This window comes from Myiozetetes cayanensis, unplaced genomic scaffold (genome assembly GCF_022539395.1).
Source record: "Myiozetetes cayanensis isolate MyiCay16 unplaced genomic scaffold, myiCay2020 scf19, whole genome shotgun sequence".
NCBI lineage: Eukaryota > Metazoa > Chordata > Aves > Passeriformes > Tyrannidae > Myiozetetes > Myiozetetes cayanensis.
This window is the reverse complement of record NW_026087400.1, coordinates 11007453-11022806: the sequence shown is the minus strand read 5'-3', so window position 1 is coordinate 11022806 and position 15354 is coordinate 11007453. Positions and strand designations below refer to the sequence as shown.

At 40.1% G+C, this 15354-nt stretch overlaps 2 protein-coding genes across 17 annotated transcripts in view; one reads left to right on the top strand and one right to left on the bottom strand.

Annotated features, from left to right (window-relative positions):
* Positions 1-7084, top strand: part of NCOA3 (nuclear receptor coactivator 3) — a 67181-nt gene extending 60097 nt beyond the window's left edge. For 3 of the 5 annotated variants that reach the window (XM_050313556.1, XM_050313553.1, XM_050313554.1), the window contains exons 19-24: positions 240-536; positions 1436-1540; positions 1966-2191; positions 2404-2578; positions 3131-3272; positions 3949-7084. In XM_050313556.1, the coding sequence (XP_050169513.1) occupies positions 240-536; positions 1436-1540; positions 1966-2191; positions 2404-2578; positions 3131-3272; positions 3949-3960 (957 nt within the window). In that variant the 3' untranslated portion in view covers positions 3961-7084. The remainder of the gene's footprint in view (positions 1-239; positions 537-1435; positions 1541-1965; positions 2192-2403; positions 2579-3130; positions 3273-3948) is intronic. The other 2 variants (XM_050313557.1, XM_050313555.1) reach the window with 1 other exon arrangement.
* A 1640-nt stretch (positions 7085-8724) lies between these two features.
* SULF2 (sulfatase 2) overlaps positions 8725-15354 on the bottom strand; it is a 110249-nt gene continuing 103619 nt past the window's right edge. For 11 of the 12 annotated variants that reach the window (XM_050313563.1, XM_050313561.1, XM_050313567.1 and 8 more), the window contains 8 exons: positions 14053-14147; positions 12842-12901; positions 12252-12421; positions 11687-11829; positions 11354-11473; positions 10864-10898; positions 10516-10572; positions 8725-9493 (listed from right to left, as the gene is read on the bottom strand). In XM_050313563.1, coding sequence (XP_050169520.1) covers positions 9463-9493; positions 10516-10572; positions 10864-10898; positions 11354-11473; positions 11687-11829; positions 12252-12421; positions 12842-12901; positions 14053-14147 — 711 coding nt within the window. In that variant the 3' untranslated portion in view covers positions 8725-9462. The remainder of the gene's footprint in view (positions 9494-10515; positions 10573-10863; positions 10899-11353; positions 11474-11686; positions 11830-12251; positions 12422-12841; positions 12902-14052; positions 14148-15354) is intronic. The other variant, XM_050313568.1, reaches the window with a different exon arrangement.

Here is a 15354-nt window from a genome sequence, read left to right as displayed (position 1 = left end):
CGACCCTCATCTGCCTGTGTACACACTGTGGAGCAGAGCTGGTTTAAAAGAAAAGTTATTAATTATCACTTTTGCTGTCTCTTTAGTTTGGAGGGAAATCTAACAGTCACTGTCCATGCTGTGTTCTACCCAAGAAACTGCTGGTTGTTGTATTATGCTGTGTTAGTTTTATTGCTTCTCTAGGAATTCCTACTTAAAGAATATACTTCATAGTGAAAGCACTTTTGTATCTGTTGAAGGGACAAGCTTTGGAACCCAAACAAGATTCATTTCAAGGTCAGGAATCTTCCGTTATGATTGACCAGAAGCCTTCGTTATATGCTCAGCCCTACCAAGGACAAGGGGCAGCAATGCCAGGAGGTTTTAGTAACATCCAAGGACAACAACCATCTTTCAATTCAGTGATGAATCAGATGGGCCAACCAAGCAATTTCCCACTGCAAAGTGTCCATCCCAGGGCCAGCGTGATGAGGCCTCGGACCAACACACCGAAGCAGCTCCGCATGCAGCTCCAGCAGAGGCTGCAGGGCCAGCAGGTGATTTTTTTGCTCCTTCGTTCACATTTCCTTCGTGTTTCAGAATGGAAGCAGCTGCACATGGAATTGTGTTGCTTCACAAATATTGCAACAGATGACTGGGAGGACAGATCTTTCATTTTGACCGTGCTTCTCACCAAGTGCCTGATGGCTGTAGGAGTGAAAGAACTTTATTTGGGCAAGTGTTTTAAACTCCATCAGCCTCCCCAGCTACAGATTGGGTTGGTTCCTGCAGCACACTAAACAGTGCCCTTGAACAGTGTAGCTCTGGATGATTTCTTTGTCCATGCTCGTTTAGCTATTTTGTTTTGGATGAAAGGTGAGAGAACAGATAGAGCCACATAGATGGTAACACTACTTTGAAAGCACTGCTTAAAAAACTGGTGCATGATTTCAGCAGGGAATTCCCCACGTGAAAATGCAGGCCTGGTAACAAATACAATGTACAAAGAAAACTTGGAAAACTGAGCTACTGCTGTGTGATGTGGAATGGTGATGTTTAATCCGTGTTCTCTCTCGTTTTCTATGACACCAGTTCGATCTGTGTGGCTTTGGCCTTATGTGAGGGAGAGGGAAGGAGACAGAATTTTTTTATTTTAAGCAAAGCTAGTGGCTATATCCTTTTGCCCAAAACATGAATTGGAAGAAATACATAGTCTGCTCTTTATTCTTAAAGAGTGCTAATTTCAAGGAAAATAAAAACCCAAAGCCAGGTAGTACTGCACTGTTTGGAGAGTTTTTCTTTTGGTTCTTTGGGTACATCAGACAAGGCAAAAATTAACCATTGCACTTCATGCATTCAAGAAATCTGTAAGTAAATTTTTTTTGCAGGAGTTACCATTACTTTGTTGAGATACTGTTACTTTCAGGCTAACGGTGCTAAAATGTCTTTTTCCAAGTTTATGAATCAGACCCGTCAGACGCTTGAAATGAAAATGGAAAGTCCAGTCAGTGGAAATTCCTCAGCAATGAGACCAGTTATGCAGCCACAGGTGGGATCACAGGTAAGTAATTATTACACTGTTGGGAATTATGACATTCTTTCATGATTCCACAGCATTCCTCTTTGGTTTTGTCCCCCTGCACAATTAAAAAAGAAGGTGGGTTTTTTTACCTCCCATATTCCCAAGATTGCAGAGGGATTTGTTCATTAGGTCATGTTATCAATTCAGTTTGCCAATATGTTTTCCATGTAGAATGTATCTAATCGACTTTATAATTTGTTTAGCACTAATGACAATTTAATGAAAACCTTTGTTCAATATTTTGATGATTTTTTTTTTTGTACTGGCTATGGGGTTTTTTTAACCTCCTGTTCTGATAATGGATATGCTGGGTCTTAGAAGGAGTGCAGGTTTGATTGACTCTTGTCGTGATTTCATTTGTAAAAACATTTTCTAATATGATTTTTCTTTTCTTTGGGGGATAACAGCAAGGTTTTCTTAATGCTCAAATGGTGGCTCAGCGTAACAGGGAACTAATAAGTCACCATTTTAGACAACAGAGGATGGCAATGATGATGCAGCAGCAACAGCAACCTCAGGCCTTCAGTCCACCACCAAATGTGACTGCCACAGGAAGCATGGATAGTGCTTTGACAGGCCCTCCAATGGCTCAAGTTCCTCCACAGCAATTCCCCTATCCACCTAATTATGGTACTAGTACTAACATGTTTTGGTTTTTTTTTTCATCTGTCTGGTTTTCTTTTCCCTGTCTTTTATTAACCCAAACTACCTAAATATTCTGAAAAATAGAATATTCTGCTACAAAAAAAGGATGACATTTCCCCTTCCAATCGCTGCAAGAAGATAAATTAGAAGTGCTAGGTGATGATAACTGAAGTATATTGTATCTCCTTTGTTTTCAGGTTTAAGCCAACAACCTGACCCTGCATTCAGTAGAGTATCAAGCCCTCCCAACCCAATGATATCATCAAGAATTGGAGCCTCCCAGAATCCTGTGATGCAGCATCCTCAGCCAGCAACAATGTACCAGTCCTCGGAGATGAAGGGCTGGCCATCGGGGAGCATGGCCAGGAACAGGTGAACTGCAGTTACAGCCTGCTTCTCAAAAAGTGTCTGTTGTTTTGTTTAAAGTAGAAACTATGTTAAATAGTTTGTAGTAGGAAAAGGATTTAGAAGAGGAAAAAATAATTGTCTTTCTGGTGTCTGTATTGTCCTTGATCCTGCTCTGGGTAAGGAAATAGATTAAGTGTATTTTATGCTTAGCTGCATTGATTCATATTGAACCTCTGCAATCTTCGTAGCCAGGAGAAACACTCAGTCTTTAAATATTGAAAAAATAACTTGTGGGGGAATAAAAAAGTTCAGAATAGTATCACAGTGGAGGATGCAGCCCCAACAGGAGCCTGCAGAAAGGTTCCACTCAGCACACAGATACTGCTCTGTGTTTCTAAAAATTCAAAATTCCATTTTTGAAGGAAATTTGTTTCTACATGAAACAGATATTTGGTAGAAACAAGTAAATGTGAAAACAGTTTTACGTTTCACGTGTTGCCAGCTGGTGCAGGGAAGGCAATGTGTCAGTGTGTAAACTTCACAGAAAGTAATTTTATTTGTCCTTTTGTGCCTCAGTTCTTTCCCCCAGCAGCAGTTCAGCCACCAGGGCAGTCCAGCAGCCTACAGCATGATGCACATGAATGGCAGCAGTGGCCACATGGGGCAGATGAGTATTAATGCCATGCCTATGTCAGGAATGCCTATGGGTCCAGACCAGGTAAGTTGTTTGTTCAGACTGACTTTCCACTGGGCAGGGGCTGCTTCCACCCATTCCTGCTCAGTTATCCTGTTCATATTTACATCTGTGGGACCTGCCAGTTTTATGTGCAAAGAGACACCTTATTATTGATGATACTTTAAGCAATCCATGATTGTGTCTGCATAGCCAGAAACTACAGGTCCTTCAGGGGGAAAATGTACTAATAATAGGCTCTGAAAAGAACAATGAATTACAAAATATTGCTGCACTCTTGCCACAAAATACCAAGGGATGAGCAACATAATACTGACATAAGCTAAATCTATCCAAGTAAAATGTGCCTCACGAAATTTTGTCCAAGGTACCTGAGGAAAATAATCTGAGGACGATAATTGAAGGTTTGGAGGACTTTGATGCAACAAATGCCTTTTATAAAGGGGAAAATGAAGGTAAAATATCAGATTTTCCCAACCTACACAAAGACACTCAAATAGTGTGTTTAGGAAATCCTGGGAAAGCATTTCTTTTCTAGAAATCTATTTTCAAAGAAGTGGAGCATTGAAAAGCTACTTTTTTGCTTGCAGACATTGTTTATCAGTAGTTTCCTCTTCCAAATGCAGTATGTGGACTTTTTTTTTTTTGGCAAAGGTGTTTTTTATTTTCTGTGATGATTATTTCTTCTTTTCTTTAACAGAAGTACTGCTGACACCAGAACCACATCTTCAAGCAAGAAAGGCTGGATTACTGATGCACTAGTGTTGGAAAGGAAGGTGACTCACACTGGGCTTACAGTGCTAAGTTAATCACCGTGATGTCCTAAGTTACTTCATGCAGAGGAAAAAATAAGCCAAAAAAACCTCTATCCCAAAAAGGAAAAAAAAAATTAGTAGAAGCAGTCTCTGTATTACTGTATATTGTGGAGTACAAAAAAAGTTTGTTAATATTTTTGGCGCTCTTCCTCTAGAAATGTGAATTTGGTAATGGCATTTTAGTAGATTTGCTGGGTAGGCTCCTGGTGTTCCTGATCTGTTTACTGTATCCAAAGCCCTTCAGCTACAGGCAGACAAAAGTGCCTGGAGAAGTCACAGTGGTAAGAATTTTTGATTTCTCTAGTAACAGTATCTGACAGAGAATGTAGTCTTAGCCTTGACTCTTTTTATATTAACTCCTGAACATAAATGCTGCTTTTAGTCTCTTACCCCCAAGAGTCAGGGATTTCCCAAGCAAAGTAGCAGTGCAAAATTGAATTGGCACATTCTAGTCCAAAATCCTGTCCACTGAAGCCAAGGGTTAAAAAGAGAGGATAAACAGTTTAAATTATTTAAACACAGTTGTGACTAATATTTACATATTGCTGTGCAGCTGAGTGCACTTTATAGAAGACTATATAATGGATTAATGCAATATCTTTGATAAGGACTTAATATGAAGGTAGGGGTGTACTCATGTTCCTTCTCAAACACAATCTCTTAAGAATTATTTGAAAAGACTGCATAAGGTAATGTTTTCTGTGTATGGAAATTAGAGCAATAACCTTTCATCTTTTTTTTGAAAATATCTTCAGAAAAGGCAAGGCACTGCAGTCAGAATCAGAATTTTGCAGTCTTTTTGTGAATAAATTTTGTAAATATGATCTTTAAGATAATGTATTATATATATGACTTTTGTAGGTCACTAACTCATTTTTGCAGAGTTTGTGAAGCTAAATATTTAACAAAATTGATTTCTGTAAACTCAGTGTAGTTGAGGTCCAAATAGAATTTTTCTTTAATTAGATTTAATGACTTTGAAGCTGGGTGACTTTGGCCCACATATTTCTCTTTTTTGGTCTTCAACACTTCATTTATTTTTACATCTTTAACATAATAGCTTTTTTTTTAAAAAAAAAGACCGGTTGTTAAATGCTTTCTCCACCTGTGAGCACTTTTGTTACGTGTCTTTTTACATAAGGCAGTTTGACACAAAGGCTCTGCATTGTAAGATGTCCCACCTTGTCAGGACGGTCATGTCTTTCTGTAATAGGTCACCTTTTCAGCTGATGAATCTGGATTGTGTCTTTTTTGGTCAATTTTAATGAACTCTTAAATGTTCTTTGGAGATGTTTGTCTGTTGCAAAATATTTGTTGTTACATGACATCTAGAAGTCTTTAAGGATATGAAGCCACACTTTAACCAAATGTCTGCACCTCCATTGGATTGTTCTAATAGGAAGGAATGTGTTTTCTAAGCAGGTTTCTCTGAGATCAGTATTTAAGTAAGTCTGGTTACATATTGTTTGCTGATAACGTGTGGGGGGGAGGGCTCCCCTCCATTTTGGGGCCTTGGAATGAAGATCCCTTTGCAGTTTTTAAAGTTACAACAAGTCAAACCTCTAAACTTTCCTAAGTGAGGACCCAAGAAACTTTTAAGATGTGTGGTGCTCCTGTTCTGTTGTTCATTGTGTAATGGAAAACTGATTTCTCCCAAGTGAGTGCAAAATTCTTTATTGCTTGTTCTTGGTACGGTAGCAAGAGGTGGTTTTATTGTTCAGAATGTTCAGTGATCTTCCATTTTAATAGAAATAACTCCAAATAGAACGAGTCTCAAAACATTCATCCTTAGCATCCAGCCAGTTGTGTTCCACAGGGAATGCAGATCAGTCAATCTCTGCCATTAGCACTGAGTACACACATCAGGTGACAGCATTTATTGGAAATCTTCTGTCCAATTCACCTGTGTTTTTAAATGCAGAACTTTTAAAAGCCTGAGGAACTTCTTTTTTTGTTTTTACATTTCTTAGAACATATCTCTTGAAGTGCTGCCTACTGACACTGAAAGGCAACAATCCTGTGCTTTTTATATCAGATCAGAGCAGAACAATCTTTGCATTTTGTAGTTGTTCATGATATTGATGGAAACTACAAACCCTGGTTGCTTTCATTAGGTGAGCTCTTAGGACTGCTTTATACATCCTGCCCTACAGGTTTTTTTAAGTGATTCTATTTATACATCTGTGTTTAACTGGTACCTGACTGATGTTTTAAGGATCATCATTTTCTCATCTGTGTTTAGATTGTTGGAGCTTTCCAGTACCTTTTTTTTTTTTTTGCTGAATCCAAAGATTTTTAGTTTCAACTTGATTAGGGAGGGAGTATTTTTAAAAAGCACTGATGACCTTTCTTGGCAGCACTAATCCTGCATAGTACATCTAGTTTGAAATCTGCTGACATTTAGTTATTGCCATCAATTTTGCTTTGGTTCTGTAGCAGCAGGTTTTTCTGAATGTTTTTAAAAAACAACTGTATAACATTATTCAACAGTAAGAGATCAATTATCTAGTACAGCCACCTCTGATCACTGCTGCATAAATGTGTTGTTTTACTACGTGTCTCTTTTGATCACAGAAACCATGTGGTTATTAATAAAAGTCATATGTAATACTCTTTTTCTTGGCCTAAAATACTGCTTTCAAAGTTAGAAAATCCAGACCACGTTTCAGTCACAAGACAAAACTTATTTGAATGTTGCACCAATTATAGCACACCTTTTATTTTAGAATTTATGTGCAGACTACCAGATGACAGAATGATACAGCAAGTATGAAACCATGTAATTCTGAGAGCAATATTTAAAAAAATTCTCAGGAGAAGGCATACAGTATTGAGAACTGCATTTAAGTTTAGTTTACATTGTAAGTATTGCTTGAAATATCTGTATCTTTATTTTGCAAAACAGAAGAAATCATGGGGACTGATTTATAAAAGAGTTGGTTGTAAGGTATTACCGCCCTTCTGGCTTTTGTGTTTGGATGTTAATAATAATGTAAATAAAGGTTTCTATTTAAAATCAGAGCTTGATTAGCTGTCTGATACTTTAAGGTTCATGACTGTATCCTGCAAAGGTCAGAGAAAATTCAGTGCCACCACAGAGGAAAACTGTACAGAGAAGGATTTACATCTTTTCCTAATTGGCTGCAAAAGCTGAGGGGGCAACAACTGAGACCTTTCACTGATGAGCCCCATTTAGCATCCAGACCAACTGGGGTGTGTTCTCTTTGTCAACTCAAACAGCAGTCTGGATGGGAGCTGGAAGGTGAAGAGGTGGCAGCTTTCCCCAATTTGGCAACAACTCACTTACCTTTCACAAAGTAGCAGCTGCTTCTTGTGCCCCAAACAACCCCACAGCTCAGGATTTGGAGGAAAGGAACAAGGTAACTTGATTTTCAACAGGAGCAGGAACACTGGGCCTGCAGGATTTTGACCATCACACCCTCAGCTGGCCAAGGACTAAAGGCTGAACACACACACACAAAAAAAGGTAAGTGCCAATTTTTTTAAATCTGACCTCAGATTCTTCCTGTAAAGTTTAGCAGATGGCTAAAACTTTTCTCTGGGAAGCAGCAAAACTGTGTTTCCTTTTTTACTCATTTGTATTGATCCAGGATCTCATCATCTAGTAGATGTTTCTGATAATCCATGAAAGCTGTAACAAGTTACAAAGAAAATATATGGCTAGTTCAAGACAGACAATTGTATTTTACTCCCATAATTAAAAAAGCTTGCAAGAAAATTTTGGGAAGTATATTTGACTTACCACATATAATACAAATCCTCAAGCCTAGTTTTGCTGTATGACACATTTTCCAAGACACCACTTCTGCTTTTTAAGCTCGTTGTTGGTTTATGGGGGAGTTTTTTGTTATTTTTTTCCTTAGTTCCTACATCCAAGTATATTTTTTGAGCAGGTAGGTGTGGTACCAGAGATCTATATGGCTGGATGTAATGCCACTTGATTTTCCTTATGTGCAAAACCAGGAAGGGTTCCAAAGTAATTTCCAAAATGCAGTGGGTTGGTTTTTTTTACACTGCATTTCTAAAAGAGCAAGTTTCTGTTTTAAAAGAAAAAGAACCTCTTTGTTAGGAGTGAAGGCCACAGTTGGTCCAGTCCTGCCCCATGAGTGCCCTCAGGCATGTGCCTTTAAAACAGGTAGCAGAGTTACAGGAATTATAAATACAAATCTCACCCCCAGTGCCTGTGCTACAATGGCCTGTACTACGATGTATTTAATAATGTCCTTATGAAAATACTCAAGTAATTCTGTACACTGTGCTTTAGTAAAATGATAGGTTGGGGGTTTTTTCCCTTTAAAAGCCTTTAAACAGTAACTGTCATTCAGAACTTCTACATTTTTTGTAGACTAAACTATTAACTAGATTATTGTTTATTGACTACAAGTACTGAACTTCTCAGAGCTGCCTTTTTAAAAAAATAAATGTAAAAGTTACACTGCTGAGCAAACGCTGCTTTCTCAGAGGAACTGTTTTGGTTTTGAACATACAATAGGCTATTACCACATAAAAAAACTTCATACAAATCTGATGTTGTTAAAATTTGAGATGTACATTTACTGAAATTTTCAGTACTTCTCAAAATGGATAAATTCTGACACGTCCTAAGCAACAGTAAGTAACGTTTTGAGAAAAACGGGGCATGGGCATTACACTCTTTTTATTAACAAAATTCTTTACAACCTGAAGGAATTGATTTGCAAACAGTATATTGAGCAGTATTTTACACAACCCCTCCACAACTCTGTTAGTCAGGATTTTCTCTAATCTGCACCGAGGTGGCAGAAGGATGGACAAACAGACGTGGAGCTAAAACGTATCCTCAGAGGGGACTGGAGAATTGTCGTGGTGTTGAGAACACTCAGTGCTGCTCAAGGTTCTGTTCAACCACTGCCTTTACCCCAGCAGAAGGAAAAGCATCCATGTTTTCTAAATCTTGCTTTAGAGTTATACTTGGCTGTGAAGTGTTTCTCGTGACAACTGAAGATACAACTGAGCTGAAAATTGTCTGGAGTTCCTTCAGCTGTCCCTGTAAACGCTGGAATGGCTCTCTTTGGGATGGGGCTGTGCTTCCTCTTCTCTCAGTTCCTGGCTCAGCCTTACTTGTGTCTTCTGGAAGGAAAATGCCTCGTGAAGCAGGTGAGGTATAATCCAAAGCAAAAAGCAGGTACAATAGTGGAGTTCAGAGAGCTGTGTTTCTGACAGCACGTCCCATAGTTTCACTGCATCTATTTAACTCACTCACCAGTGCAAACATTCTATCTATTTCAGCCTCAAAGTTTATCCAGTCCTTCAGGCTAATGTTACAATTCATTTAGTCTGTACATGGATTCAAGTTCTGGCCAGTTTGTATCCTCATGGAGGTGCAGCAGTTGGGGAGATTAGCCCTCCCAGCCTTCCCACAGCTGTCCTCTTTAAAATAAAACAAACAAACACAGTTTTAGTGTATAACATTCTAGTAGAAAGCAGTTAAATATTTTTAATGATTCCATGCAGTGAAAAACAATGTGCACCACCTATAAAACCACAGCAGGTGTATGACAGAAACAATCCAACTGTTTGAAACTTCAGCCTGTACAAAGCTTGTTAATTCAAGCCTCATTCTGGTTCTAAAGCCAGTCTTAGATCTCTTTAACTAGAAATAAAAATACTGTATAACATGAGCAAATCCTCCTGGGTGAGTGAGAAGGCCAGACTGTGTCTAGGAAGGGACTTGTGCATATTTTTTTCTACTGCTCAGTTTGAGAGCACTTCATGGTGTTCAATGAACTGAAATCTCTGCCTCCTTTTTAAGGGGAGATTCAGAGACAGGAATGGACAAAGGTAACTTTTCAAGTACTTAAATTTCTCACTCAAATTTTGAACTCTGGCAGGTTGAGAACTGAACAGCACAGTCAAGATTTAAAGGCCAGCTCAGTAAGAAAAAAGCAGTCTTAGATACAAATCTGTCTTGTAGTCTACCTTCTGTTTTAACTTCCCTTTTTTTTGCTCACAACAGAAGGCTGTGGTCAGTAAAGAGCAAAAAAGGACATGACACTCTTCCTGCTCGTGAGAAATTACAATCAGTTTTGTTCTTCCTGGATTGGGTGAAAAACCTCAAGGTAGCTGCTACTAATTTAAATTTAGGCAAAACCAGCATACTGGTGTTTAAATTTAACTGGCAGTTTACCATAACTGGTCTCTTCAGCTGAGCATCTACCTTTACTCATTTGAAACTGCCTTGACCTCAGTGCTCCTGCAGTCCCAGAAAACGTGGACCAAGAGGTTTAGGACAGCAGTTGTCAGTAATGATGGAAGTACTGCATTTCTTGTGTAATTTAGAGGACTTCCCACTTAAGATGATGATGTTATAAAAGGTGCTGCATGCAGAAAGAGAAGTGAAGGAAAAAAGCTAAGTAAAAGCAAATGCTTTTGGTGAACTGCTCCCAACTCACAGTGACTTGGCAGATGATGGTCTCTTCACATCTGGCCATTTTCGACGCTGAAACTGCCTAATTTTCAAGCAGCAAAAGGAGAAAAAAGTTAACCATCACCAAGAAAACCACCAGCACTACAGTCTGAAAGATGAGGAAGGAGAAGAGTTCAGCCTGATTTTTGACTACCTAAGTTAGAACATGAAACAAACAGCTCCAGCATTTCAAAGCAACTGGGGGCAGGGGGGGAAATCCTTTCAAATGCCCTTCCAGGCCATGCCTGTCCATGTGGTTCCCAATCCCACACTTGTTCCCTCAGCATGAAGGTATTAGTTAAGAAGAATAATGTAATTTTTTTAAAAAATGTACCTGTATTGCTCGTAGCTTCCATCTTTAAGTCCTAGGTGAAGAAAAATAAACAGTGTTAGCAGGGATTGCCTGTTATCAGGTAAGACAATTTAAAAAAGGACTTAATAACAGATCACCCAATGCCCTGAGGAACCTGGTGTGCCCTCACATCTGACCCTGCACTGAGCACAAGTTTGGAGCAAAACTCCACAAGTCTCTTCCAACTTGAGCTGGTCTATCAGGGTCTTCTTTCCCTCTTTCACCAGTATCTTTCCTCATCATCTTCTGCATCTCTGTAACACTCATCACTAGGCTAAGTATCATTCTTAATTTTAAAAACACTACATAACACAAACTGAACACACACAAAAATCTAAGCATGCAGTTACCAGCCTCAGCAGGACACTCCCAATATTAAGAAATACTAAAATTCTTTTGACTGATTTAAGTTTCGTATTTCCCATGTCCTTTTGGGGAGTTTGTGAGTGCAACAGGAGGGGCACTTACCTAGATCCATGTTCCTGGTTCTTGGATTGCATTGCTTGTACCCTTTGCAGCTTCTGAGTTCCATGAGCTGGACATGCAGTTGGTTGAGAACATCTCTGTCGAGCGTATTCACTGCATTAATTAGCTGCAATAAAGAGGGGGTTCTTGTTAGTAACGCTGTGGTTTGATGGCTTTCATATATGGAATACAGGTGGTTTATTTGTAACAGGAAAGAGCCAAATTATACTGGTTTAAGTGATATAGGCCTTAAATTACATCGTGCAGCAATACTGTGCTGTTTGATCATCAGTAAGGAAAAATGCTGCATTTCATGAGCTTGAGGTCTGTGATCAGATACCTGATATGGATCGGTATTGAGATCAAAATACTCCAAAAATCCAGTAGCAAATTCACAGAACAGGAAGTTGTGGGTCTCGTTGATTGTCCTCAAACACCAGTACGTGTTGTTGTTGGCACTGGTACAGGCACAGAAAGGGCCCACTGCAAATTGAAGAGTTACAAAGGCATCAGCTACAGTCTTTAGCACTGCTAATTATTTCTGTTTATAGCATAACTTCACTCATAGAGGGGAACTCTCACTCCTGAGCTCTAAAGCAGAGAATGCCCTCCAGCATCAGCCTCTCATTCCGTGCACACCCCGTGGCACGGTGAATTAAAGCAGCGTCTTGTCCAGCTGGGAAACATTCCAGATGGTGAGATACCACACCCATCACTGCACACTGCTCACTGTCTGCTGGCTGCTTGCAGTTGTTTTTACCTCCCTTTTGTGCAGCACTGAAGATTCTTTCCTTTGGGGCAAACTGCACAGCTTTGGCTACACAGGCAATGGAACCCCGATCCAGTAACCCACCAGCCCAGCCCAGCCAGAACCCTCCTCCCTATTCCCGAGTTCATATCCTTACATGTCCACAGGGGAGCAGTCTGCCAGTGCTGGTTGTCGTGGGTGAAGCAGGTGAGCCCGGGCATGCTGCACGTGTCGTTGTTCTTGATTCTCTTCAGCAGCTTGCGCAGCTTCTTCTTCCTCCTCTGCTCCCGCAGCAGCCACAGCCTGTCCTTCTCCTGGAGGGCTTTCCTGCACACACCAAACATCAGGGTCATGCAAACTCTGGTACACTGGAATGCACCTAAGAACCCCCAAATAGCTCGTACAAATAAGCTGCTCTGAGGGAAAGAATCAACGTCTTTTGAATTAAACGGTTTCTCTGCCAAACGGGGACAACCCTGCAGTTTAACAGCACCGGAAAATAAAAATGCAGCCAAAGGGGCTTCCAGGGCTTGCCTGAGGTCTGTGACAGGACATTTCCCAAAGCAGGAACCTTATCTCAGAATTTACTAGCATCTTGGTGTGGGCCCAGTTCCTTGCCCAGTGTCTCTGTGTTTATGCTTTTTAACACAGAATAAATGAAATACCAGTACTTTTGCTTAGTTTGTATGGACCAAGTGTTATAATGTCTTGGCACATCCTCTTTCAAAGGAACAGCCCTTCACTTACTTGAAAGGATGAAGACTGGATCCCTTGTGCCTCAGTTTGGTTTTGTGTTTGGAATGGTAACTGGAAAATAAAAACCAGCACTGTTGGTGAACAACAAAGACAATGGTTCCTATTTGTACCACACTATCAGACTGGGTTTGAAGCAGATTGAATCCAGTGTCACCTCTCCCTTCATTCCTTAGTGTACAGTGAATAAAGACAGCCTGGCTCGACTGGGCAGGGCCCTTTGTCAGGAGCTGGAAGTTGCAGCAAAGCTAACAAGATGGATTGAACTGTCCCAGCAAGAGCAGTGCCTTATGTATTCTGAGGCAGAGCAGCCTCAGCCAATAGCAATGTTTTATGACTAATAAAGTTACTACCCCAAAAAAATCAGCAAACATAAGTTTAATAGATGTTGTTGTTCTGAATTCAGTTAGTTCACAGATTAAAACTCCCTTCAGAACAAATCTTTTAAATTCCTAAATGCTATTGGGAGCTTTCATAAATTTAATCCTTATAACAAATTAACAAAGTAAGACTATAATAAAGAACTATCTCCTTCAGTCAGGTTTTTTTAATCTTGCACAAGATTAAAAGAAGCAACAAGAACCAACCATGCAGAGACATGCTGACAGCTCATCACTATTCCAGCACCTGCTGCACTTCATGCACAAGTGATCTGTGGTAGGGAAAGAAATGCCTGTTGCCCTGAGCCAGTGGTGGTTACAAATACAGGTAACTCTGCACCAGCTGTTAAATTCCTGCTTCTCCCAACAGATGTAGCTGTGATTTCATCTCAGCAGATAACACATCCAGCCTTGAAAAAAAACTGAATGGGAAGAAATCCCCTCATCTCCCCACGCATACAGTTCACACCTTATTGTTTGTGTAACTGCACCAGAACGACAACTTGCTTGAGTCAGAGTTGTCAGAAAAAAACCCTGCAGCTTAAAATATTCATCTCTGATATTTAACAGCAGCATCTTCAGTACAAGAGCAGAACTAACTGGTTTACAAGCCCTGTTACATCATCACCACTTGACACAGGCAATTAAACTGCTGCCTGGGAGAAGGTGTGTCGTGTACTTGGGCAGGAGTCCAACTCCACTGAAAGCACATCCAGGGCAAGCAGCAACCACTGAACAAACCAGATCCTGATCCCTCCTGTGAGGAGATAAATCAGTTACAGTTTCACACCTCAAATAATTATTCTGAAGTACACAAGAAAATACCTTATCTTGTTACAATCACACTCCTCGGGTCGTTTCTTCTTTAGGTGACCTCTCACCTCCCTCAGGTTTTTTATTTTATTTTGCAAGGTTTCAATCTAAAAAAAAAAAAAAAAAAGATAGAGGTTAAAAAAAATACAGGATGATTTAGTCTCATTCTAATCTTCTCAAGCTCATTCTGCTGTCACCAAATGCTTCCTCTTCGCTACCTTCCACGACTCTCACCACTAACAAGTATTTTCGAATTCTCTGAGTTTCCAGAAGGAAACTCCAGCAGGAGGAATCCTCACTGGTTCATTTGCCTGCTCTGACTCTTGACTCTGAAAGGGACTGGGGGGCACACAGACTGGTTTCCTAACTAAATAAAACTCCTGCTTTTGTTCAGTCTGGTTTATACACGGTGGGTATTGCAGTGTACTCAGATGGGAATTGCAGGCCTCCACCTCAGTTCTCTACACAGCACAAAAAACAGTGTAATCCACTGTGAACAACAGCCTGCAGAACTACCACGAGCCACCAGAGACCAGAAGTCACTGATGTGGAAGCTCCTCGCTGTTGAAGCAGAGACAGGACAGGGTGTTCAAGGGAAATACACAAAGAATCCATTCCTGTGACCCTAAACCAGGAACACAACAGGACAGGAGCGAGTTCTCATTTCCTCTGACACTCCATCCTGCCCGAGCTTTCTGAAGAAAAAACAACCCCAGGAGCGTGGTGATGCTGAAATCACCCTCTTAAATCTTTGCAGATTGGTAAATTTTTCAGTGTCTGCCTTGTGTGTCAACTGTACCATAAAAGGGGGCCAAGAAAGAAGTCCTTACACAGAACTTTGCTGTGAATTTATGTGATTTGCTAAGAGATTACAGGAGGTCTGTCCTTTATGCCCCTCTCCAGCATTTGTTCCACCACTACCTGGTCCTTGGAAGAGGATCCCTAGACCCTCTTTTGTACACAATAAATGTGAAAGATTTGAGCTTATATTCTTAAATATTAGTGACAAAAACATCAGATGATGTTTTACAGGCAAATTTCGTAGGGCAAGTTATCTCCAGGTTCTTCATATACACAAGCCTATCAAAAAAAGTTCAATTCCCAAGTGCAAGGGTTAAGAAAAGCACAAGCAAGCAAAAGAAATTAATCCTAAAAGAATTAAACTAATGGATCTCACTTTTCCTTGGTCTTCTATTTGATGCTGAAGTCCTGTTTTGGAGAGGTACATTGGGGGAGCAGGGCCACTACGACTTTAAAAAGATCCAGATTCATTTTTTCCCAGGATGGGGACCCTTACAAGTCTTGTTTATCTCA